Here is a 24,532-nt window from a genome sequence, read left to right as displayed (position 1 = left end):
TGTGGCACGAGATTTCGCAAGTCAGAGCTCACTTCTACTTCGCTATCTTGTCTCTCGTGGGGTGCAGATAAACAACACTGACATTTTATTTTTGTCTATTTATAATTCAGCTTCCATCCCGCCCTTCCTGTGACCTGGCTTGTGGCGGCTAACAAATTAAAAAAACCACACATTGAAACACACCATAAAACTCCTTACATGTAAAACCTAACCCACCCAAGACAGCGGTAGCTAAACCTTCCCCACAGCTCATACAGATGGATAACACCTCGGGGGGGGGGCTTAAAAGGGGGACACGTTGTTCTTATTCACTCAACAATTAACAGAAGAAGCAGCAGAACAAAACTGGCTGTGTTTGTCTAAAGCAGCAGGACAACATTTGAGTCCAAGGGTACCTTGAAGACCAGCCGAGTTTAATTCAAAGTATAAGTTTTTCATGTGCAGGCACACTTCTGCAGAGAGATTCAGGTGGGTCCCCGTGTTGGTCTAAAGCAGCAAGTCAAAGTTGGAGCCCAGGGGCTCCTTGAAGACCCATCAAGTTTAATTCTGGGTAGAAACTTCCCTGTGCATGAATCTGAAGAAGCAAACACACACATGAAAGCTTATACCTTGAATAAAATTTTGTTAGTATTAAAGCTACCACAGGACTCAAATTTGGTCACCCATCCATCTCTATCTACCTATTTACCTATCATTTATCCATCTCTACCTGCCTACCTATCGTCCGTCCGTCCGTCCGTCCACCCACCCACCCACCAGCTTTCATACCGCCTCTCCCTGGAGATTAGTCCTACTGTATCCTATTCAACGTCCTATATTGAATGATTCCCCCCCCCAACCTGCCTTGAGTCTTGAAGAGAAAAGAGGGCCCGAAATAAGCTAAATAAGCAAACCTGCACACACAGGACAATGGGAAAGCTTCTTGAAAAGAAAATGCGTTTTGGTGACTGAAACATTAAAAGGGAACAGCTGTTTTGTCAGCGAAGACAGATTGTGTGGAAGTGGCAAGTATCAAACCACAGATAAGCCGGCATTTATTTCTGTTCTATTTAAATTTTCAATAAAAAGTCAGTGCAACTCCACTCAAGGAAATGCAGCATACTTAACGTCAAGTAATCACAACTCTTTCCTGCTTGATGCATTAAGGCTAACGGATGGCTCTTATTATTTTTCAAATCTCTTCTCCCCCCCCAAAAAATATATAACAGCACGTCCCGCCATCTGTAGACAACGGCTCTGCGTGTCTTTAGGATGCGCACGGAACAAGCATTCAAATGGCTTTGCCGAACACATCGTTTGGAAGAGAATATCCCACCCGCCTCACTCACCATCCATGAATTCAGTACAAATGGAAATCCTGTTTTCGACAAAAAAGGCACCATAAAAGCCTATGATGTAGGATGAGTCACACTGCAAAAACAGAAAGGGAGAGAGAGAGAGAGAGAGAGAGAGAACATCTATTAACAGACGTTGGAGATATAGCTCAGGAGAGGCAAAATTAAAACTTAACTGCTTACGCCATCGTACCTTGTAAAGAATTTCTAGTTCCGACATGATCTGCTTCTGCAGCTCCAGCGTAATATCTAAAGGGATCACCTGAAAACGAGAAGTGGAACTTTATTGAACCACAAAGAGAGACCCTCTACCCCAGCAGGTCAATCTTTACCCTCAATCACACTGCTTTTTGTTTGTTTGGTCCCAAAACCGAGGATTGCGCTGCCCAGCTTGGGCATGGTGGTGTGCGTGTAGAAGGACCAGTTTTCCTGGAGGAACCAAGGGAGGCCATGAATTTCTTAGTAGACCCGTTCAGAGCTTCAAGTTGCCTCAAACGAGGCTCACAATCAGACTGTGCGCTGATCAGGGATACGTTTGAACGAGGCCGCAGCTGCCCCCTGGGTTAGAGGCCAACGCATATCTTGCAGGGGATCAGGTGGGAGCTGGGTTCTTATTCAGGCCACCCTCTCAGCAAAATTAGCTACATAGTGAAGCTGGAGAAGAGAAGGGGAAAAGCACTCATTTGCTTGCTTATTTAATCTTATTTTATTCTGAGTGTCAGCCTTGGTGTGCATGCACAAGAAAGCCTATACCTTGAATAAAACTTTTATTGGTCTTAAAGGCATCTCTGGATCCAAACTTTGATTATACATGAAAGAGCCAGCCTGGTGTAGTGGCTCAGACAGAGCGGCAGCTTCTAATCTGGCAAGCCGGGTTTGATTCTCCGCTTCTCTGCATGCAGCCAGCTTGGGTGACCTTGGGCTCATCACAGCCCTGATACTACTGTTCTCACAGAGCAGTCCTGACAGAGCTCTTTCAGCCTGGAAGGGAAGGTGATTGTAAGCCGCTTTGAGGCTCCTTCCGGCAGTGAAAAGCAAGGTATAAAAACCAACTTTTCTTCTTCATGCAGGGTCAAAATCCAAAACATCCTCAGCCTCCCTCGCGGTTATTAACTAGGGATCCAATTCAACCTTTTAAGGGTGTCAGTACTCATCCTTTTTATTTGTGTTTGCCCCCTGAAAACAGAAATATTTAGAAAATTAAATTTCAGCTCTTAAAAAAATGAGCAAGTGTTATGCCTGTATGTCTATAAGTTTCGTTATGCAGAATATAGAGTCTTTGGCTTGGCATATATTTCTGGTTCTTGCTTGCACTTCCGGCATATTGAACTACTCTGGATCACAGCAAATTGGAAGGGGGGGGGCAGAGGAGTCAACCTTCTTTGGGAGTGGGAATTCTGCCCCGGCATTCACATAAATGCCACTGGAAAGCCTAAGTCGTTAATCCTAGCCAGCTTTGCCCATCTGTTCTTAAGAGAGTCAGTTTGCCTGGCAAAACCTGCCTCTGGTTCTTATCCCGCTCCATGGAGAACATCCTGGGCCGAGGAATAGAGAACGTGGCCAGTCCCTGCCTGGCAAGGAAAGGTGTGAGATCAGCAGCTGCCAGCTGCCAGGGATGTGGCAAAGTCATCGGAGACTCACACACACTTTGCGGAATTAACACAGCCCACAGCCCACGACGGCATGCGGCTGATAGAAGAACACGCGCATGAAAAAAGAAAGAAAGAAAGAAAGAAAGAAAGAAAGAAAGAAAGAAAGAAAGAGAAAGAAAGAAAGAAAGAAAGAAAGAAAGAAAGAAAGAAAGAAAGAAAGAAAGAAGGAAAGAAGGAAAGAAGGAAAGAAGGAAAGAAGGAAAGAAAGAAGGAAAGGAAAGGAAAGGAAAGGAAAGGAAAGGAAAGGAAAGGAAAGGAAAGGAAGGAAGGAAGGAAGGAAGGAAGGAAGGAAGGAAGGAAGGAAGGAAGGAAGGAAGGAAGGAAGGAAGGAAGGAAGGAAGGAAGGAAGGAAGAAAGAAAGAAAGAAAGAAAGAAAGAAAGAAAGAAAGAAAGAAAGAAAGAAAGAAAGAAAGAAAGAAAGAAAGAAAGAAAGAAAGAAAGACCCCGTTTCGAAGCCTACAATTTACAGTATTGACATCTGTCTAAGCGGGGAAAAAGGAGCATAACCAGTTTCTATCAAGAATTTGCTTTAGGGTTATTTATAAAAGCTCTCACTGAATTAAATTGTAACTGTAATAGAAAGGCTGCCAAGGAAACATTTAACACACTTCTCCAGATCAATAGTCATTTGCCAACAATATTCACTTACATTTTTTTTTTTTTTTTGGAACCTGGGTGGGAAGCTTAAAAGCCGTTCGAACACGGTCTCCATTTTGCCCGTTAAAACAGAAACACAATTTAAACCTCGATCATATCCAAGAGAGATTAATGTCCCGGACGGAGGCAGAAGCGCCGTCTCGACGGGGACGTTTGCAAAGTGCCGAACGGATCTGACGTCAGGGAGCGAGAACAAACTACCTCAGCTCTCCCGTGAAGGGGGGAAGGAAAGGCAAAGGGAATTACAGGAGGGCCCGTATTTAAGAACAGACTTTCGCGGAAAACTAAACAGGAAAAGATGGATGCCACCTCCCTTGCCTTTCTGCACGAGAGAGAGAGAGTCCAGGGAGGCCTCTAAGACGACACTGGGCTCAAATTTTGTAAGTAAAACCCATTAAAGCCATCACTGGAGGTTGCTGGAAGGAACCATGTTTAGGGCCGTGACGGGGCTTCAATTCTCGGCCCCAAATCACTTGGAGATGTTTTTTATTTTATTTATTTATTCACATTTATATACCGCCCTCCCCGAAGGCTCAGGGCGGTTTACATAGAACTGAAAACTATACAAGAAACCATACATATAAATAACTATAACATTAATAGTATTAACTAATAATAACAGGGTAACAGTATAATAACATAAAAATAACAGGGTAACAATATACAATGTAAACAATGTACATCAGGCTTTATCAACAAGGGTTTCATATTGTTTTTTTTAATTTGATAAACATTTATTTGGTGATATGAACCCAAATGGCCAACGGTGGACATGGAGGGGGTGGGAAGGGGAGGGGCCTTGAGTGGGCGTGGCCACAGCTCTGCTTCCCAACCACGTCCTGCACGATCCTGCCGCTTCTGGGCTTCCTCGCAGCCTGAAGAATGTTTCAGGGGTTTCCCAGCGGCAAAAAGGTTGAGAAAGGCTGGCGTACATAATCTCAATCCCCCAGAACACCTCTGTGATTTGCATTAATATTCAGGTATCTAATATTAGTTTATTTACTAACAATATTTACAGTTTGCCTTTCGCACAAGGATTCAAGGCGGATTCACTCCAGCCCAACTGGGAAATCCTTCGAGGGCCATCAAGCAACCCCAGGGCTTCACGAATTCCTGGCTGAGAAAGCCTGGTCCACACAGATTTAATTGTTAGGACATTTGTGTGTGTGGGTGGGTGTGTGGGTGTGGGGAACGACACAACCTTGCCCTGCCCTATCCCCCAGTTTTTAACAGGTAACGCTCTGCCCTCCTCCGCCTTGCTTTAGGGACGAGGAGCAAGAGAGGCTGCCTGGCGCTCCCAGCCTACGATCCCTGCCCCCCCACCAGAGAACATTTCCAGGGGAAAGGGTTAAGCCTACCAGCAACACCTAGCAGCCCATTTTCCCCACTTCTCTCCCACACCTCCAGGACAAATAAGGATGAGTTGTCAAGTTAAATACAAGCAGTCAAGTGACTGAATTATAATTTACTCGGTGCTCAATTTAAATTAGTGAGAGGCTATTAAAATATACAGCATCGCGTTGGCAATTCATCACCGGCTGTCATGGATGACTTCGTCTATTTGCCGGAATGGCGTGCGTCCCGCGAAAGGGAACGAGAGCAAAATCACAGGTCAAATTACGCAGCGACTCCATTTTAATTCACTTATTTAATCTGTGGCGACATAATTGTCTTTTACAGTATGTACAACTCAGAGGAAATTTGGGAGTATGATAGTCAGTATAGAAATGATTAATCAAATGGACCATTGAAATGCTCGCTTAAGAGCGGGGGAAATTTCGTGCCGGCTGCCGAGCGGCATTCAGCCGCCGGGTGTGTGGCTTGCGGAGGGATGCCTTTCCCTCCTCCGGGAAGCTCCATTCACAGGAAAGCAAGGAAGGCCAAGGGATAAAGCCCTCCGTGGTCAGAGAGAGATTTGAGAAGATACGGAGCCCACAGAGAGACTGCAGGGATGCCTTCGTCTCCCTCCAGTGGCTCCCAGTTTCTGCTGCATCGAGGCAATGCCCCCTTCCTTCTTGGGCACAAAGATCCTGAGCAGAGAGGGGTACCAGCTTGTAAGCCCCTCCTTTCAAAGCCATGCCAGTCTGTGTAGGGCAGGCTTTCTCAGCCAGGGTTTTGTGAGACTATGGGGGTTCTTGACGGCCCTGGAAGAGTTTCCCGAATGGGTGGGAGTTAATTAATTTTTTACATACTTTTACATTTGTTGAATATTAATCAGGTGATAAAACCAGAGTCCAGTAGCACCTTTAAGACCAACAAAGATTTATTCAAGGCGTGAGCTTTCGAGTGCTTGCACTCGAAAGCTCACACCTTGAATAAATCTTTGTTGGTCTTAAAGGTGCTGCAGGACTCTGGTTTTATTGGGCTCCTTCAGACCAACACGGCTACTCGTTTGAATTAATCAGGTGATATGACTCTATATGCCTTGTTGACCTCCCTCCCAAGATAGCCAATGATGGGCCCAGAGGGGGTGAGAAGGGGAGGGGACCCAAGTGGGCGTGGCCACAGCTCTGCTTCCCAACCACATTCTGCATGGTTGCACCCCTTCTGGGGTTTCTTGAAGCCTGAAGAATGTTTCAGGGGTGTTTCAAGGGTGAAAGGGTTGAGGGAGGCTGATGTACAGTTGACTACAGGACAGATTTGATTTGCTTAACTGCGTATCACAGAAGAATGTAGGGGGGGGGAAATGATTTTAAAATGCAGGTGTATGAAAAGCTTACCTTGACTGCCAATACTTTCCCATTCAGGGCGTGGCTGGCTCTGCATTGGGGGGGAAAAGGGTCAGTTAGGAAGACAGAAGAATCACAATCACAGTTTGACATAGAAGTTCAGCTTCGTAAGCTCTCCGGCAAATGGCAGCTTAAGCAATCCCACTTCTATTAACGTTTTGTCCTTATGAAACAACTGGCTTCCTAGCAGGCTTGTTTCCTCCCTCCTACCCTTCTCAGATTAGGCAGACGGCTTCTTGGCGGTGACCCCCCTGAGGTAAGGATGAAATGGATCCTCATTGTGTCGGGACTTGGGAATGCTCAGCCTGGAGAAGAGGAGGTGGAGAGGGGACAGGACGGCTCTCTTGAAGGATTTGAAAGGTTGACCCTTGGAGGAGGGCAGGGAACGGTTCCTGCTGGCAGCAGAGGAGAGGACCTGCAGAGATGGCTTTAAACTGCATGTAGAATGATATTAGCTAGATATCAGGAAAAAGATTTCACAGGCGGAGTAGTTCGGAGGTGGTGAGCTGCCCCTCACTGGCTGTTTGCAAGCAGCAGCTGGTCATGAATGATCCTGTACTGAGCAAGGGGTGGGACTAGATGGCCTGTAGCAGGGGTAGTCAACCTGTGGTCCTCCAGATGTTCATGGACTACAATTCCCATGAGCCCCTGCCAGCAAATGCTGGCAGGGGCTCGTGAGAATTGTAGTCCGTGAACATCTGGAGGACCACAGGTTGACTACCCCTGGCCTGTAGGACCCCTTCCAACTCTATGATTCTGTGAGCACTGGGGGGGATAGAGTGTGGACAAGGTATTAGTGGTGTGAAGACCACTAATAAAAATACCAGGACAAATATCAGGAAATCTTTTTCTTTTTTTTTAAGGCCCTGCTGTTTTGACTTTTTTTCCTATAAAATATTCTCTCTTTTAGAATGAGTGAAATGCTTTTAAGACAAGGTGGGGATGATGCATAGACAGATAACTGCCCAGAGCTGTAAAGAATGGGCAGTATAAAAATCCAAATAAATAACAAATAAATAAATAACAGCTCTTAAATCCAAGATGCATTGCTGTACCTAGGATTCCCAACATTCATTGGAGGCCATGTAGGGCTTTCGCTGCCTTCTGCTGTCCTTTGAACCTGACCTTCCCCCTTGCAGACGACCCCTTTCACTTCTCCCTCAGACACCCTGTGAAGTAGGCGGGACTGAGAGAGCCTCGAGAGAACTGTGGCTGCCCCAAGGTCATGCAACTGGCTGCACGCGGAAGAGTGGAGACTCAAACCCAGTTCTCCAGATCAGAAGTCGCCGCTCTTTAGGCTGTGGAGTATTTCCCCACAAACCCCATTCAAGGATGCTCTGAAGGAAGCATCCCCGAAATGGTAAGACAGGCTGTTGGAGGCAGAGTCAATGGACGGAGGAGGGTAACACGAACCAGAAGGTAACTACGGACAAACCAGCAGTGGCAAAACATTTTGACTTTCCGATCGGCAGAAATGATAGGAAAGCGAGCGGCCGAGATATCGTGCTCGACGGCTGTTAGTATAATATTATGCACTGCGCTGGGTAGTTTGGCAACTTAATTAGCTTGTCAAGAAAGCCGATCCTCTCATGGAAGGAGAAGGGAAGAAAGGGGGGGGGGGAGGGTGCTGGTGGTCTCCTGTTTCCAAGTGAATTAGAAGGGGAAGACTTGATGATTTAATTATGATGCACGCCAATTCATCCGTGGAAGTCCGGGTTAAATTTCCAGTAAAGAGCAAATACCTGGTTTGGTTTACAGAGCGCTGACAGTAGCAATTTAACATTTAATTATCACCGAGAAAGGAATTGCAAAATAGATACCCTGCCCAGAGGAGGAGGGCATCCCCCGGCTTCTGCGAGGGGCATGTTACCTGGAATAAAGGAAATTTGTTTACCCCTGACCACCGCGCCATCTCCATTGTCCTGACCCACCCCCCACCCCGCCCAGCGCATTAACTGTAAAGTGATTAATGGAGAGGGAACAGGAGCTTTGGTTACACCAAAAGAAAACCGGACACCTCGGCAGTGTTTTAATTAATGGCTAACACTTCAAATTAGGCTGTAGCTGCCGCAGTAATTACCTGTCCCAATGAGTTTGTAGAGGAAACCATGCTAAAGCTAAAACTTGAAGCGGGTCGTTTGAGTTATGGTTTGCGCAAATAAGTGGTGAGCTACAGAATGACTAAAAGCAACCATTAGTTAATGGATATGGTCGTGGTTAAAGTGACAGATGACCGAGGAGACCCAGGCTGTTACTGGCACTCAACCATGACGATGATCGCTAGATGACCTTGAGATAATAACATAAGAGAAGCCATGTTGGATCAGGTCAATGGCTACAATCTAGGGGCCATCAGGAAGTCCCCCCAGAGGGGCCAGAAGCCCTTCCACTGTTATCCTCCGAGTACCGAGCATCACCGCCCCAGGCATAAGAACATAAGAGAAGCCATGTTGGATCAGGCCAATGGCCCAACCAGTCCAGCACTCTGTCTCACACAGTGGCCTAAACCCAGGGGCCATCAGGAGGTTCCCCAGCTCTCCTGATATCACACAGCTTCCAAAACCTCTATAGCAGGTGTGGTCAAACTGTGGTTCTCCAGATGGCCATGGACTACAATTCCCACGAGCCCCTGCTCTATACAATGAGCTCCTGAGACTTGGGCAAGACCTACAGAACCAGGCAGTGATTCCTTCTCAGACTAGAGCAGGTGGGAGGTGGGCTGGGCAGGGGGAATGTTCTCCCCCTACAAACTGCAGCACCAGGAAAAATCACCACAGGAAAGACGTCCCTTCTGATACCTTTTCACCAAGCAACCAAAATGCTGACCCCTTTTGCTGAACTGTCACCACTGGAGTTCATGACACAAACTTCTACTTCTGCTTGCAAAGAGCTGTTTTCAGGCAGGGCAGTCACAGCTGTTTCAATTACCTTGGAAAGAAAGTGCCAGAGTCCAGCAGCCCGTTCAAGACTAACAAAATTTGCGCTTTTGTTACTCATGGCTAAAACATGAATTCACCTGTCCCTATATCTTGGCCAGTGGACAGACGGACCCGCATTGTGGCTGGGTCTGAAAAATGGGCAGAGACTCATAAAAGGTCCAGCCCGGCCATCAATCCGGTTAGTCTTGAAGACGCTGCTGGACTCTGGCTCTTTGCTCCTGCTCCAGACAGACCAGCACGGCCACCTGCCTAGATCTATGTTCAGGTATCTCACTAGCCGGGACTATGGCCCATATCCCAAGTCATCGGAAGCCCTAAAGCGACAGACTGCTTATCCTTCCTCCGGAGCAGTGTGTTCCTACCACTGAGATTTCTACCAAATCCTTCCCTGAAGAGACTTCCTGTGAGGGCAATGTGCCCAGACCTGGTAAGATGGCTATTTCAGGCATGAAAAGGCAAACTGGGTAATCAGAGTTCGGCACACATCGCTTGAGCAGTAGCTTCAGCCTCTCCTCCCAAAGGTCTTCATGGAACAGTTTGTTTATACACAGCATTAGCAAGATCGGTTCCCAGAAGATACCCCAGAACAGCCATCCTAGCGGGGAAGATGGTGAAGAAAAGCTTTTCAAATGGCATTTTATAATTTCAAGACAAGACTGGCGGAGCCATCTGGAAATGAATCAGCCGGAACCTTAAAATAACAACTCCAGACTGACAGGGGTGAGGGACACCTCTCCAGATACGCCACACACACAACTCAAAGCTCAAGAAGAGATACCACAGGAGATTCTTGGCTAAAAGTGTTTTGTCCCATGGGGGAGGGAAGAGTTTTGCTCCCTCCTTCTTGGTTAAAAGACAGGGAACACACAAATTATTCTCCCCTCAAAAACCTGCGGCTGCTCCTGAACTGCCATCGGTGGCTATCATGGGGGTTGCTAGGTAACCACAGCAATATTGACAGCTTTCTAGCTTTGGTTTTTATCAGTAAAAGGCAGGTGGTGGGCGGGCAGGATCCCTTCCAGGGCTATTTTGACCTTGGAGGCCACCTCTGCTCTGCTCCAGAGGAAAGATTAATTGGGGCTAGGCCTGGCAGTAACTATCAGGTAACACAGAGCAGTAACATCAAGGCTCTCTCAGTCCCTCCTCACAGGGTGTCTGTTGTGAGGAGAGGAAGGGAAGGTGACTGTAAGCCGTGCTGAGATTCCTTTGGGTAGAGAAAAACAAGGTCTAAAAACCAACTCTTCTTCTTTTTGGATGCAACATTACCATAAGGCAGTTATTCTGAGCACATTGCTCTGGGATAAACCTCTGAGTAACAACTCCTGAACTAAAAAAGACAAAACAAATGGAGCACTTATGTTGGGGAAAAAACAAAACATTTGCACATCCTCACCCACAGTAAGTTCGGTTTCTCTAAACATTATACACTGTGCAATGACAGGGCGGTCACCAGCTGCAAACAAAATGCGGCAAATCACAAAATCTCACACAGATTTGGTTTCGGGCCCTTCTTTTTTTGGGCGTGCGTGAGACAGAGCGCTCTGTTTCTGTGCTAATGGCCAGAGTTGGGGAGTGTTTTAATGAGGATGTTTTCACATACTGAAACAGCCATCTAAAAAGGAAGCAATTCAGATGGTTTCCAGGAAATTAGCACTGTGACTGCTGTTGCCTCCTGTAATAGGCGAACCCATTAGCCTGGCTCGCCGGCTGCTAAAAAGAGGGAATTTAGAAGTGAGCAGCGCTAATAAAGAGCAGCGTTGATTGGTGCTGGGCTCGTTCGAAGCCGCAAGCCCTGCCAATCTTGCTCCTGTCCAAAATCCCACCACAGATGCTTGAATGATGACCACAGAATGATTTGTTATTAACTTGAAGGCACCCTCTGGCCGGCAGACATGCTTCCCTCTACATGTCAACTCTCCCAGTGACTTTGCTGCGCTCCACACACAGGAAACCGGGAAGTATGAAGGAGTCTGAGGCAGCAACAGGATGACTGTCCCCTTCAGACCACAAGTACCGAACGGCCTTTTAAATGTCCCCTTGCATTAACGCACATGCGAGCATCCAGCAAATGGGTCTCTGGCCAGCAGAGGGATGGGCCAGATCTTCTCCCACTGCTGTGCACTTAAAAAAAAAAAAAACAGACTGGGAGAATGGGTGACAATCTGGCAAATGAGTTCCAGGTGGGTTGCTGTGTTGGTCTGAAGCCATATAACGAATTGTGGGTCCAGGGGCACCTTTAAGACCAACCACGTTTCATTCTGGGTATAAACTTTTGAGTACATCCACCAAGAATTAAAATTCATTCGTTTTAAAGGCACCACTGGATCCAAACGTTCTAGTGCAGGTTTTTTTTTCAACCAGGGTTTCAGGATGGCCCTGGAAGGGTTTCCCAAATGGGTGGAATCATTTTAACTATATTTTTTAATGTATTGGGTGTTATGACCATATATGGTCATGCTGACCCTCCCTCCCCCAATAGCCAACGATGGGTCGGGAGGGGGGTGGGAAGGGAGGGCCCTGGGTGGACATGTACACAAACTTTGCCCCCCAACCATATTCTGCACGATCGTGCCACTTTTGGGGTTTCTCAAAGCCTGAAGAATATTTCAAGGATTTCTCAGCAGTAAAAATGTTGAGAAAGGCTGTTCTAGCAGTAATAATATAAATCAGCACTCTGGAATTAAAACCCCCTAACTCTAAACACGTCTTGAACTGGAACTTGACTGAGCCAGATGGGAGGTTTTGGGGTCGCAGCAGAGAGTTTGATGAAACTACCAACTTGGTACACAACAGTGGAGAAAAAGTAAAGGCACATTCTGAAAACAGTCAAATGCCCTCGTATCTGTGATGCCTTTGACATGCACGCAGTTCTGATCAGCGTGTCTCAGAAAAGACGCAGCAGCAGCAGCAGTAAAAACACTGAGAAATAAACACAAATCTACCAGAGGGTTGGAGCACTTTCCCGAAAAGGGGACAAAAACATTAAGGACATTGGGACTTCAAAATAAGGTGACCAAGGGGGAAATGAAGTATATAAAATTATGCACAGGATAGAGAACAAAGAGAGAACTTCTCCCTTTCCGATTAAAACAGAACATCCCTTTTTGTGAACTGATCAGTTTTCACAACTACCCTGGTTCTCTTGGAAGTCAGAAAAGCAACTACACCTGTCTACACTTCTGCTTGTCCTTCTAGGGGGAAGGGGAGCCGATCAGGATACAGGGCACTAAGGGCCAATCCGTGTGCCGGATTTTCACCTGACCTCCTCCTAATTCAGTCCGCCATCGTCAGGGTGGCCAAGGGTCCTACATGAAATCCCTTCCGCTGTTTGGAACAATTGCCTATTATTGTTCTTGATGATGCAACACTTGGCTTCTTTTCAATCAAGAGCAACTTAACTTTTTTGCTACATCTTCAAGAGGAGGAGTGAGCCAAAGACGAAACAACAACAGCAGCAACAAAAAACCCCACCAGTTTTAATTTAAGAATCAACCGGTTTCTAATTAAACAGCCCTAGGCAGCTGGTTGGATAAGTTTTAATCAGTTTCAGTCACGTATTGATTGGGATACTGGCGCTTAAAAAATTAAAAGTTAAAGTTAAAGATGATTGGGGAATTGCTCTGTTCTCTGAACAAAACAGGGCGGCCCTCGGTAAATAACTCCTCTTTTAACCACCAGCTAAACGAAGCCTTCAATACCGCAGTACAAAGTCTTCTGCAAAATTACTTTAACTAACAAGCAGAAATTTATCAGCTTCAGCCAAAATCAATGCTGAAATCAATTTGAACACTGGTTGTGTCTAAAGGGGCTCATTGGCAATTTAGGGAAATTACACCATGTAAATGTCTGGGCTTTAATTGAACAGTTTCATCAACTAGGTTGTGATTGCTCTCCGTTCATTTATTTACTTTCGGTGCTCTGCCAGTTCGGCGGGAGGAGGGCTTCGGTGGTCCGGGGCCGGGAGGAGGCCCTTCGCCTTCATTTGACGCACTCGTGTGCGGAACGGGCCTTACGCAGTCACCCGTCGGTCTTGGTTCACCTCCAACGGTGGCCCGCTGGAATTCAGTAGCGTTGTCGCCCACCTGCAGCTACGGCGATCGTTAGCCAAAATGGGGAGAGTAACAACGGACGATGGACACACCGGGTGAGGTGGGGGAGCCTGACGGCGTGGTACCCCAAACACTAAATCAGAACGCCATGAGCCTCAGATTGGCTAATGCAGCCTGAGAATCCACCAGCATCTGTTCTACTGGATGAGGTCAAAAGAGGCCCTTCGGATGCGTTCTTTGTGCCACAACCAGCCCTGGGGGATCTCTCTGCGTTGTACATGTTCCTGGTGCATGATGCTTAGAGGCACATTGTCTCACTGGGCAAGAGAGAGACTTATTGCTCAAAGCTTTACCTAATTCTCCTTTAAAGGAGCCATTCATTCATTCATTCATTCATTCATTCATTCATTCATTCATTCATTTCTAGACCACTACTGGAACAGCCATCTTGCAGCGGTTAACATTTATTTATTTATTTATTTATTAGATAGAATGCATTTAAAATAGAATGGCCTTAAAACAACTAAAAAACAATCTCACCCCCAACACAACTCCAACTTCTCCCTCTGCAGCCGTATTTCTCAGGGTTGGTGCCTAAAGGAAAGACCCAAGATCTTCCCTTCCCTGGCGGAAGAGCTCCGTCTTAGAATCATAGAATCATAGTGTTGGAAGGGGCCATACAGGACATCTAGTCCCACCCCCTGCTCAACGCAGGATCAGCCCTAAGCATCCTAAAGCATCCAAGAAAAGTGTGTATCCAACCTTTGCTTGAAGACTGCCAGTAAGGGGGAGCTCACCACCTCCTTAGGCAGCCTATCCCACTGCTGAACTACTCTGACTGTGAAAACGTTTTTCCTGATATCTAGCAGGCCCTGCAGAATTGTGTGAGCTCTGTCAGGGCCCTTAGGACTTCTGGGAGCTCATTCCACCAGGGAGGGACCATGACCGAGAAGGCCCTGGCCCTGGTCGAAGCCAGGTGCACTTCGCGCGGGCCAGAGATCACAGTATGTAAACTATACATCACAGGATGTAAATTATACACATTCCCAGCCAGCCATAGGGAAGTGGGTTAGTTGGGCAGCCACTCAGGGAGCCAAGCTGCAAGGAGCACCCTTGTGACACTGCCCTTCCAGTAAGGTTTCAACAGGTGTAAATCCAAAGAGACCTTTTTGTTTTCGTTCTGTGCTCTGGCTTGTGGACAAGATATTCTTGGCTAGGATAATTAAACAGAACCTCCATGTGCAGGGGCAGCAGGGGGCCGGGACAGGTAACGCAGCAGGCTGTCCCCTCTGAGCTTCCCGCAGGCCGACGGCTGGCCGGTTCTGGAAACCGAGCATTGGACTAGAAAGGGTTTTGGTCCGATGCAGATCGAAGCAGATCACTGCAGTCGGGATGCCACGAGAGCTGGCATGGAGAAATACGCGGGAAGACTTTTATGAATGTTTCGACGATGCCGTTCGCGGGAGAAATATTATGTGTTATTTACCAGTGACACAATTTTATATGATACTAATAAGGTGTTTTGGTTCTAAATAATTGAACGCCGCTTCTACTCAGCCACCAACGTTAGACGGGGAACGCTGTCTTATAAATCACGCCGTTCCCATAATTCACAGGAAACGGGGAAAGCGTTTTGCACAAAACGCCGTCTCTCAGAGCAACTGTGAGCCAGCGATGGAGTTAAAAAATGTGGCAGGGAAGAAACCCACTTCCGAGGCCATTTGGAGTTTCCAGTGAATTATTTTTCAAAAAAGCAATTTAAGTAAATACCCTAGATGCCGTGGCATACAAATATTTTCCAATATATAGCCAAGAGCCTGCACGCTTCATCATACCTGCTTTCAGAAAATATTTGAGGTTATGCGTGTGGGTAACTTGTTTTAAAATAGGTAGGGTCGTAAATCCACCCCGTAACTACGCTGGACGGAACGCTAAAAACAGTCCGGCCCAGCTGTCTCCGGTGGGCACGGCACGCAGCGTGTAACCTACAGGAGCTCACCAGTTACAGGATATCAAGGCAGGGGGTGGAGAAAAGAGGCAGCTCAATGCAAGGGGGACGCTGTGATTGGAAATTGTTAGACTGCTATAGAATAGGACAATCCTGCATTGAGCAGGGGGTTGGACTAGATGGATGGCCCCTTCCAGCCCTGAGATTCTATAATCCAGAGTTCCATCATTCTTTCTGTCTAGAATTAACCCCCAATCCAGGCTTTCTTAACCAGGATTTCGTGAAACCCTGGGGTTTCCTGACAACCCTGGAAAGGTTTCCTGAATGTAAAAGGTAAAGGTATCCCCTGTGCAAGCACCGAGTCATGTCTGACCCTTGGGGTGACGCCCTCTAGCGTTTTCATGGCAGACTCAATACGGGGTGGTTTGCCAGTGCCTTCCCCAGTCATGACCGTTTACCCCCCAGCAAGCTGGGTACTCATTTTACCGACCTCGGAAGGATGGAAGGCTGAGTCAACCTTGAGCCGGCTGCTGGGATTGAACTCCCAGCCTTATGGGCAAAGCTTTCAGACGGCTGCCTTACCACTCTGCGCCACAAGAGGCTCTTCTTCCTGAATGGGTGGGTGTTAATTGATTTTTTATATATTTAAATAAATGTGTTAAACATTGAATTGGTGCTACGACCATGTATGATGTTGACACCCCCCCCCCGCCAAAATGGCCAATGATGGGCCTGGAGGGGGTGGGAAGGGGAGAGGCCCTGGGTGGGCATATGCACAGCTCTGCTTCTCAACCATATTCTGCACGATTGCACCCCTTCTGGGGTTTCTCAAAGCCTGAAGAAGGTTTTCAGGGGTTTCTCAACAGTAAAAGAAAAGCTGAGAAAGGCTGCTCTAACCTTTTCACTATGAAGCTATAAGGGGAAATAGGGGGCTTGCCTAGAGTCACTTTTCAAAATCAAAGCTGGGAACGAGTACATTGTTGGAGCAGGTGACTATAACCTTATTGCACGAGAGCAATCTGTCCGCGACCATTTTTAAAAGCCTTCTGTGGCAGCTGAGGAGGATAGGTAAGGAAACTTATGCTGATATGGGTGAGACCCGCAAAAGGCATCCTTTCCCGGCCCTCAGGCCATCTTTTCAGCAAAGCCAGGAAAACTGAGGGGACATCATGGAGAAGCTCTCAAAAGCTGTGACTGTAAAGAAGCCAAAACATCTACATGGAAAACAGCCCCGGACAACCTGAACAGCACCAAAATTCAGGACCACGACAGCTCACCTGCCTTTCTGTAGTTTTCTTTTTAAAAGCTGTTTAAGAAATAAGCTTAACTGGAAGCCAGCTAGCTATAAACCACCTTTTCTTTAAACAAGCGAACAAAAGGACGCGCTCCCCCACGAAACATTTCGATTCAGCAGGTTCTCCCTCGAAATATTGCTATAAAAGTATTGATTTTCTACCCAACTCAATTGACTGAAAAGTTGTTTGTATAGCAGTATTGGCCTAACCAATGCACCGGAACAATCCTGCGACACAGAGTAATCAACTGCATTTCTGAAGTATAATTATACTGTCATAAAAACGAAGCTAAGATACCCTTCTCTTCCAGCCATAAACCCGGGGAGGCAATAAACTGTGCCCCCACCACACCGTGACCCCCCCCCCGGACTCCAATGAAGCAGTGTCTTCCGCAGAACCCAGCCCCCCTCCCCTCGCTTGCTCTCCCCTGGAGCCACAGTTAGCAAGAAAGTGATCAATACCTCAATCTCCATAAACTATTTCAATAATAGTTAGTTCACCTGGAAAACAGAAGCCAAACGTTCCTGCCCAGCGACCTGGAACGTGCCTCCTTGTTTGCTGAATGGGGATAATATTTCATTGCCATAATGGATATGACTCAGAGCGGGGTTTTTGGAAAGACACACATGTGGGCGCACACACACACACATTTGCGTTCTCCAGTCAGAAATCAATGCGCGGCGCAGAGATTTCAGGAACGAGCTCATGGCACAGAAAGCCCCCCGGAGGGGGGGGGGAGGGAGGGAGGGAGGGGGGAAGAAACAAAAGGAAGCTGCAGACGCATTTGCCACTTGTTTCATTTGACAAAGCACACTGATGCCAGCGTGGGCTGGAGCCGGCTGCGGTCTGAGCAGAATCCAGCCACCTGTAAGCTTCAGCGGCCACCCGTCTGGATTTATCTGAAGAAGGGAGCAGGGACTCCTGAAAGCTCCTCCCTGGCCACCAATTTGGTTCGTCTGGAAGGTGCTCGTTTCTTTTGCTACAGACAGACTCACTTGGCCACCCATCCGGATTTCTCAGTCCCTGACAGACGGACTCTAGACTGCTGAATCATATCAGCATCATATTTAACAAACGGATGGGCAGCCCACCGACTTGGAGGCACATATACCTTGATGACCTAATTCAAGAGATGACACATGGACTTGGAACAAGCATGCCTTCTTCAGCAAGGACGCCCACAAAAGCCATCAGGTTTTGAAAGACATGCGTCTGTGTTATGCCAGACCACTGGCTCAACAAGTTCTGTACTACATACCCCAAGAGGTCCTGGTCTTTTTGAATTTGCGAGCACCTTTAGAAGACTGACACAGGGCAGAATTCTAATACAAAATGGCTGCTGCAGTAGGCGGAGCTAATCATAAGATGGCCGCTGCAGGAGGCGGGGCCAACCACAAAATGCTTAAGGACTGAGGTTATATTTAAGGCTAATAGGAAGTGTTCAAAAGTTCTGTTTTACAGGATGTCTTTTAACCCACGCAGCCAATCAGAGCATTTAGAAAGTCCACTTTCTAAAAGCGCTTGGGAGGGAATAGAGGCCCCAACCACTGAAATATCAACAACCTCAGAGGACAGAATGGGAAGCAGTTAGCCGTGAAGTGGTTAATTTTGGGCTGCTCCAGTTATTCATCTCGCTCAGCAGACAAAGCAGATTCCCCCAGAAAATTCACAAGCACAATCTGAGGGTGATGCGGAACCTCCAGCCCTGGGGAAGCTGTGGAACTGCGGGTCAGAAACAAAACCAAGTTTCTCGCTGATATAAAAACTGCCCATAAACTTGGCCTCCTCCCAGACACGTGATCCTTGCTCACAGCCATCCTGGGGCAACGAGTTCCGCAGGTCGATTCTGCTCACCCGTGTCTTCTAGCTGCCGACCGACTTCTTCACCATGTGAGAGTTCTGTTCCCGGACATGCTAATGAACGGCACCAGGTAGAAACACATTCCATAAGCACCTGCCACCCTTCCCAAAGAACTTGCGTGCTGGTTCGTCTTCAGCTTGCTGCCGAGCGATAAGCGAAAGGTCTTGAGAGGAAGGTGCTATTTCGTCCTGGGGACCGTCCACCCCCCCCCCCCCCCGCTTCCCAGGCACGCAATGTAAGCCGCTTTGCTCCAGAAATGGCTCAACCGGACTACGGCGGCTACCTTCTAGCCGTTCCGTTTTGATTTGACAGGACCAATAAAAAAGATCTATAAACACAGGGGGGTGTTATTTTTCAAGAGCTCCGGGAGATATGAAGGCAGCTCCTAAAAGCCCTTAAATACAACAGCCACTTCAACAAAGGAGGCATCAAGGACGGAAACCGCACGACGCTTCAGAGGAGAAAGGAGGCGGGAGGGTTTTTCTTCCCCAAAAGTTGAAGCAGGAGGGGAGGAGGCGCCAAAAACACTCACTTGTAGACGGTCCCACCGTTGCCGTGACCGAGGACGTCTCGATACCGTATGTCTTGTTCATTTATCTCCACGAGGAAGGGGGGGGGGAGAAAAAGAAAAGAGGTGTCATGCCGTGGATGGAAGTGTCAAGGAAATGCAACTCCAGGCCATAAACTACCCGCCGCCTGGGTCATTTCAAGTTCAGCGGCAAGAACGAGGAGATCAATACAACATTTGCTGTCCAATTTATAAAAGACGATACCAAGGGACAAAGTGATGGAAAGTTTAATGACAATTTGTTTGCCTGGGTCATTTCATTAAAATTTGATAAAAGGTGTCAAAAATGGAATGATAACATAGCTCAAGAGGAGCCGGCCGCGGACGGGGAGAGGGGGCAGAGGGGCTCCGGTGCAGAGTTACAACCAAGGCCTAGGGGGAGCGGGGTTCGGAAGCTACTCAGACTGTCCTTAGACCCTTCCGCCTGGCAGGGAAGGTACTGACCACCCAGTCAGACCTAGAAATGGGGAAGGGTCACCACAGATAAGTGGCTCCAACTTGCTACGGGGATAAGGAGCTTGAGAAGGACCTCTTGGTGGACCAGAGATCATGGACGAAGCTCTTCCACCCAAGATTCAGCTGCAGGATCACGCCCTCCCTCCCTTCCCTTAAAGCAGCTCCACCTCTCTACGGCTGCCATGAACCCGAACCTGGAGGAATCAGCCCAGTGCAAACCAAAACGGGCACTATGAAGCAGGACCGGAAGACCATAACGGGGCCACCTAGACATCTGAGAAACCTGCGCAATGACAAACCAAGATCATTCTCTGGATGGCTAATGCTGAATAACTGCCTTGCTACCCCACTGGGGCCGCCAAGGTGGTGCACACAAAAGCCTTACAACGTTCGCCCCATTAACGAGACTTAAAACTTTATAATAATTCAGTAGAAACACAAAACGAACAATACTCGAAACAAGGAGGAAGGCTCATAAGGGCTGTTCAGGGTCTTCCAAACCAAAAGAGAAAGTCTTCAGAGACAAGGCTAAACTCCCCGGGGAGAGAGTTCCAAAATTTTGGTGCCTCAGTGGAGAAAGGCTGTTCTTGGGTGGTCATCTGTCCGGACACAAATGGCAGGGTCTGCAAAGCTGCCTGGAGTAAGCAGGCAGAGTCCGAGGGTCCTTGGAGAAATCTCTTTCGGTTGGAATAAAAACCCCACCAAGCATTCAGCAGGTTTGAGGAATGTATCAGGCAAGAATAACTTAAAGTAGTAATCTACCTGAAGGCCCCGAAAGTGAAGCTCAAAATATTTTTCTGGTATGTCAGAACATAATTATTATTTATCCGGGGAAATATGTTTCCTTCTGGAAACATTCAGGCCTAAAGCCTGGGCTATCTGTGATCATTAGAAGCTCGGCAGCAGAAAAGTAGACAAAACAAACTGTGCGTTGTGATTGCAGCAGTGAACTTGGTCTATTTAAATTAATTAATACACAGTGGCCAGCCATGAATCAAAATTAAGGTTTATTCTGTGGGTTCCCCCCCCCCAACCCTTGAATGATTTTCTCTCATTTCAACACAATCAGGAAAAGAAAGTGCGCGGGGAGACGGGGGTGGTGGAGGAAGAAAAGACTACCTATCCAGAACGGTCCTTTCTTCACACTAGTGAAGGAGGCTGAGTCATTGCTCATGAGATCTAGTCAGGCATCCTGTGGCACACAGTGGCCAGCCAGTCCCTTTGGGGGGCCAAGGCCTTCATAGAAACGTCAGAAGAGCTCTGTTGGATCAGACCAGTGGGCCATCTAGTCCAGCACCCTGCCTCACACAGTGGCCAACCAGTTCCCCTGGAGGACCAACAACAGGGCAGAGAGGCCAATGCTGCCTCCGGGCTCTGGGATTCAGAAGATCAGTGCCCTTGGGCGCTCCATCCTGCTCTCTTCTCCTCTCCCTTCATCACTTCCATGCACAGGAGGTCTTCAAAGGCTCCAGGGGATAGCCCAGGGAGACGGTAAAAGAGTATTGGAGCGTTTGCGGGTGTCATTCCCTTTCTAAGCCTGACTAAACGCAGGTGAAATGGGCTGGTGTAAGTAAAAAGGGGGAAAGACAATTGTGTTTATAAAAACTTTACCGGTCCTCCTCAAATTGAAGCGCACGTAATTAAGCCACAAACGGCTGCTCCCAAAAGGATTTGCTTCTCGTGTTGGATACGAATCTATTGGCGGCGATGCAGATCTGAAGTGTTTCTCCTCGGATGACTCTGAACAAAGGTAGATTGAATTAAGTGACCTACATCAGAAGCCACCAGGAGATGTTGTTTTCCTCCCCACCCACCCCCAAACAGAAGCCGTAGCTCAGTGGTAGAGCGGAGGACTTGGATGGAGGGGGGGGGTCCCAGGTTCTAGTCCCCGGCATCTCCGATTAAACACCCCGGGGCAGAAGGGGGATGAAAGGACCCTGCCTGGGGCCCCAGAGAGCAGCTGCAGTTGGAGCAGACCAGCGGACTGACTCTGCATGAGCCTAGTCCTTTGCTTGCTCATACATTTCTCTTCTGTTCCTAATCTCCAGTGGATTTGGTGGGTGGTTTCACTGTCGCCTTCACCCCCGTGAAGAAGTTTGTATCAATGAGGCTCTCTCAACCCTGGGGGTTTCTTGACGGCCTAAGAAGGGACCCCCAAATGGGTGGGAGTTAATTCATGTTTAATATATTTTAAAAACCTGTTAAAATATTTAGCGTGTGATATGACCGTAGATGGTCATGTCGACCCACCCACCCCACCCAAAATGGCTAATGATGGGCCTGAAGGGGGCGGGAAGGCAAGGGGCCCCTGGTGGGCATGGACACAGCTATGCTAGGCTTCTCAACCCTATTCTGTAGGGTTGCGCCACTTCTGGGGTTTCTCAAAGCCTGAAGAACGTTTCAGGGGTTTCTCAATGGGAAAAGAGTTGAGAAAGGCCGGTATAGACGGTGTTCGTAAGACATTATTACTGAGTGTCCATTTCAGGAGGCCTGAGCCACCAACGCTTATGGTGAGATCTCTGGAAACTCTGCCTCCCTACGACATCTCAGGAGGCTGGCCGGCCCCTGGGTGAGGCAGGAGGCTGGACTACACGGACCCTCCCTGGTCTGATCCAGCAGGGCTCTTCTGAGCCGCAAGGGAGAGCGGTAGAAGCTTTCGTGTGCCCCAAAATTTTGCTGGTCTTAACATCTTCTGGACCTCCCATCAGAACTGCCCAGCGAGACCATCTGGGAAAAGGCAGTCAGTCATAACCAGACAACGGTTCATGTCGATGATTCTAAATGCTTTACTGTTGTTTTAAAGTGATAATGGTAATTCTGTGCAAATATCTCTTTTTATTTGCTGCATTGTTTGTTCTGTTGCTTCAGACCAGCAATGGCTACCCACCTGACTCTCACTTTAATAGTGACTCTTTAACATTTCAGGTGGAAGCTCTAATCAACAAGATACCTTTCAATCTGTACCACCAATCAGAAAAAAAAGAACCCCCCTCCCCCCAGCTACACCCGGTTCCTAAAACCACTTGGTGGGCACCAGGGGGGGGGACACATAGGTAAGCAACATGGCGCCCTGGGGACCCTTGAGCTAGGAATCTATGGGCCTAAAGGCTGGCTTATCAACAAATATCAACACACAAAAAAAATACCCAGACGCTGTCAAATAACAACTGTGTGACTTCACAGCAAGTCCTGGAATATTAATCTGCTTGAAAGCCTCCCTCATTGGCTCCCGGGATGGGAAGAACAAGCGGAAGGTGATTCCAATTACGGCTCAGCAAACAACCCCCTCTTTGTTTATTTCTGGGTCCCGAGTACGAGACGCCATCAGCATGCATTTCTGATCAATCATTACGAGCAAAAAGAAGGGGAGGGGAGGGGGGGGCGTTTCCAATTAATCCTGATTTGCTAAGCAAAGCTCCGAGAGAAGTCCCGGCCCGGCCGGCACTCTCCTCCTCGTTACCAATCGAAGGCCCTAATGCCTTCAGAGAGCAGTCACACTCCATGAGCACACAATTGAGGAGATTTAGTAAATCTCACTTGATAGAGCCGAGACTAATCGGAAAACACGAGCCGGGCCCCTGGTCCTTATGAACCGCTGACACTACATCAATGCCGAATCAATCGGTGGCATTTGCTCTGAGTGACAGAAAAGAAATAAATATTTATATCACATAACCTATATCAATGAACCTCGGCAGAAAGCTATTTCTAGCCTGTCAATATTTGATTATCTTGAAGAATCGCGTCCCCTTCCCTTTAATGATTAATATGAATTCCTTATTAAACCTAAGTGGAGGCTATCAGGGAAAGAATCAACGCCTTTATTAAAGCTTTCAGGCAAAAGTGCAAAGCAAATGAAATAAGAAACGTCCCTTGCATTAAAGCAGGGGCGGGCAAACTGTGGCCCTCCTCCAAATGTCCATGGACTACAATCCCCATGAGCCCCTGCCAGCAAATGCTGGCAGGGGCTCATGGGAATTGTAGTCCATGGACACCTGGAGGAGGGCCACAGTTTGGCCACCCCTGCACTAAAATGATGCCGAGTGCAGCTGAAACGACCAAACGGTTAAAACAGCAGGGAGGGTGGGTGGAATGACCTCAGAAGTTTCCAAGAAACTTGACCAGCTTATGAAGAAACTGGAGGGCGAAGAGCAGGCCCAGGGGTTCGTGTTAATTAATTTTGAATATGTGTTAAAAAAAAAGATTTAAAACATTTATCGGGTGATATGACCATATATGGTCATGTTGACTTGCCTCCCTTCTCAAAATGGCCAATGAGGGGCCTGGAGGGGTTGGGAAGGGGAGGGGCCCTGGGTGGGCGTGTCCACAGTTCTGCTTCCCAACCGTATTCTGCAGGGTTGCGCCACTTCTAGGGTTTCTTGAAGACGGAAGAATATTTCAGGGGGTTCTCAACCGTTAAAAAGTTGAGAAAGGCTGGCTTGGAGCCTCTTCTACACAGTCAGGAGTTGGATGGAACAGGTCACTGTACAGACTGACCAGAGAGGATCCCTGTTGCCCCCCAGTGCAGAGCTCCAGGGGTACTTCGACGTGCACAAGCAGCATTTGTACAAATCTGCTTTTCCCAGCCAGCTCCATGAAAGGATAAGTCTTTGCCCACGTGGAGAACATGTCTCCACCCAAGAGCATTTGAGATCTTCATGCACATGCTGTGCTTTGACAGGTTTCTCAGAGCATGATTCCAGGGGTTTCTCAACAGTAAAAAAGGCAGAATAGACTGAATTAGACCTCCCCCTCGCTTTCCCTTCCAGCAAATCTCCAATATTCTTCCCTCTAAAAAAATACATTTGTAGAAAGTTACTGGGGATGGCCAACAATTCTATACCTCTTTTTATTTTATAAAGATTACAAGAAATCTCATCGTAGCTATTCCGGTGGAGGCAGAGCCAATGCATTTTTTAAAATAAATAAATGACCCGAAATCCACATTCCCAAGTTTTATTTAAGGTCTTCTCTTTGCTGATGATCAAGGTTGCGGGGCAGGCAAGACCCCGTCCTCTATTAAGCGCTGAGCGTTACAGGTGAC

The 24,532-nt window shown here is 47.6% G+C and overlaps 1 protein-coding gene across 2 annotated transcripts in view; it reads right to left on the bottom strand.

The window, feature by feature from the left end:
* MAP2K5 (mitogen-activated protein kinase kinase 5) overlaps positions 1 to 24,532 on the bottom strand; it is a 111,428-nt gene that overhangs the window by 64,907 nt on the left and 21,989 nt on the right. For both annotated transcript variants that reach the window (XM_077317405.1, XM_077317404.1), the window contains exons 8-11: positions 18,997 to 19,061; positions 6,364 to 6,403; positions 1,528 to 1,596; positions 1,329 to 1,410 (exon numbers count right to left, since the gene is read on the bottom strand). In XM_077317405.1, the coding sequence (XP_077173520.1) occupies positions 1,329 to 1,410; positions 1,528 to 1,596; positions 6,364 to 6,403; positions 18,997 to 19,061 (256 nt within the window). The remainder of the gene's footprint in view (positions 1 to 1,328; positions 1,411 to 1,527; positions 1,597 to 6,363; positions 6,404 to 18,996; positions 19,062 to 24,532) is intronic.

Source organism: Paroedura picta, chromosome 18, assembly GCF_049243985.1.
Source record: "Paroedura picta isolate Pp20150507F chromosome 18, Ppicta_v3.0, whole genome shotgun sequence".
NCBI classification, from domain to species: domain Eukaryota; kingdom Metazoa; phylum Chordata; class Lepidosauria; order Squamata; family Gekkonidae; genus Paroedura; species Paroedura picta.
Note: the sequence above shows the minus strand (reverse complement) of the source record. Positions and strands in the feature narration are given on the sequence as shown.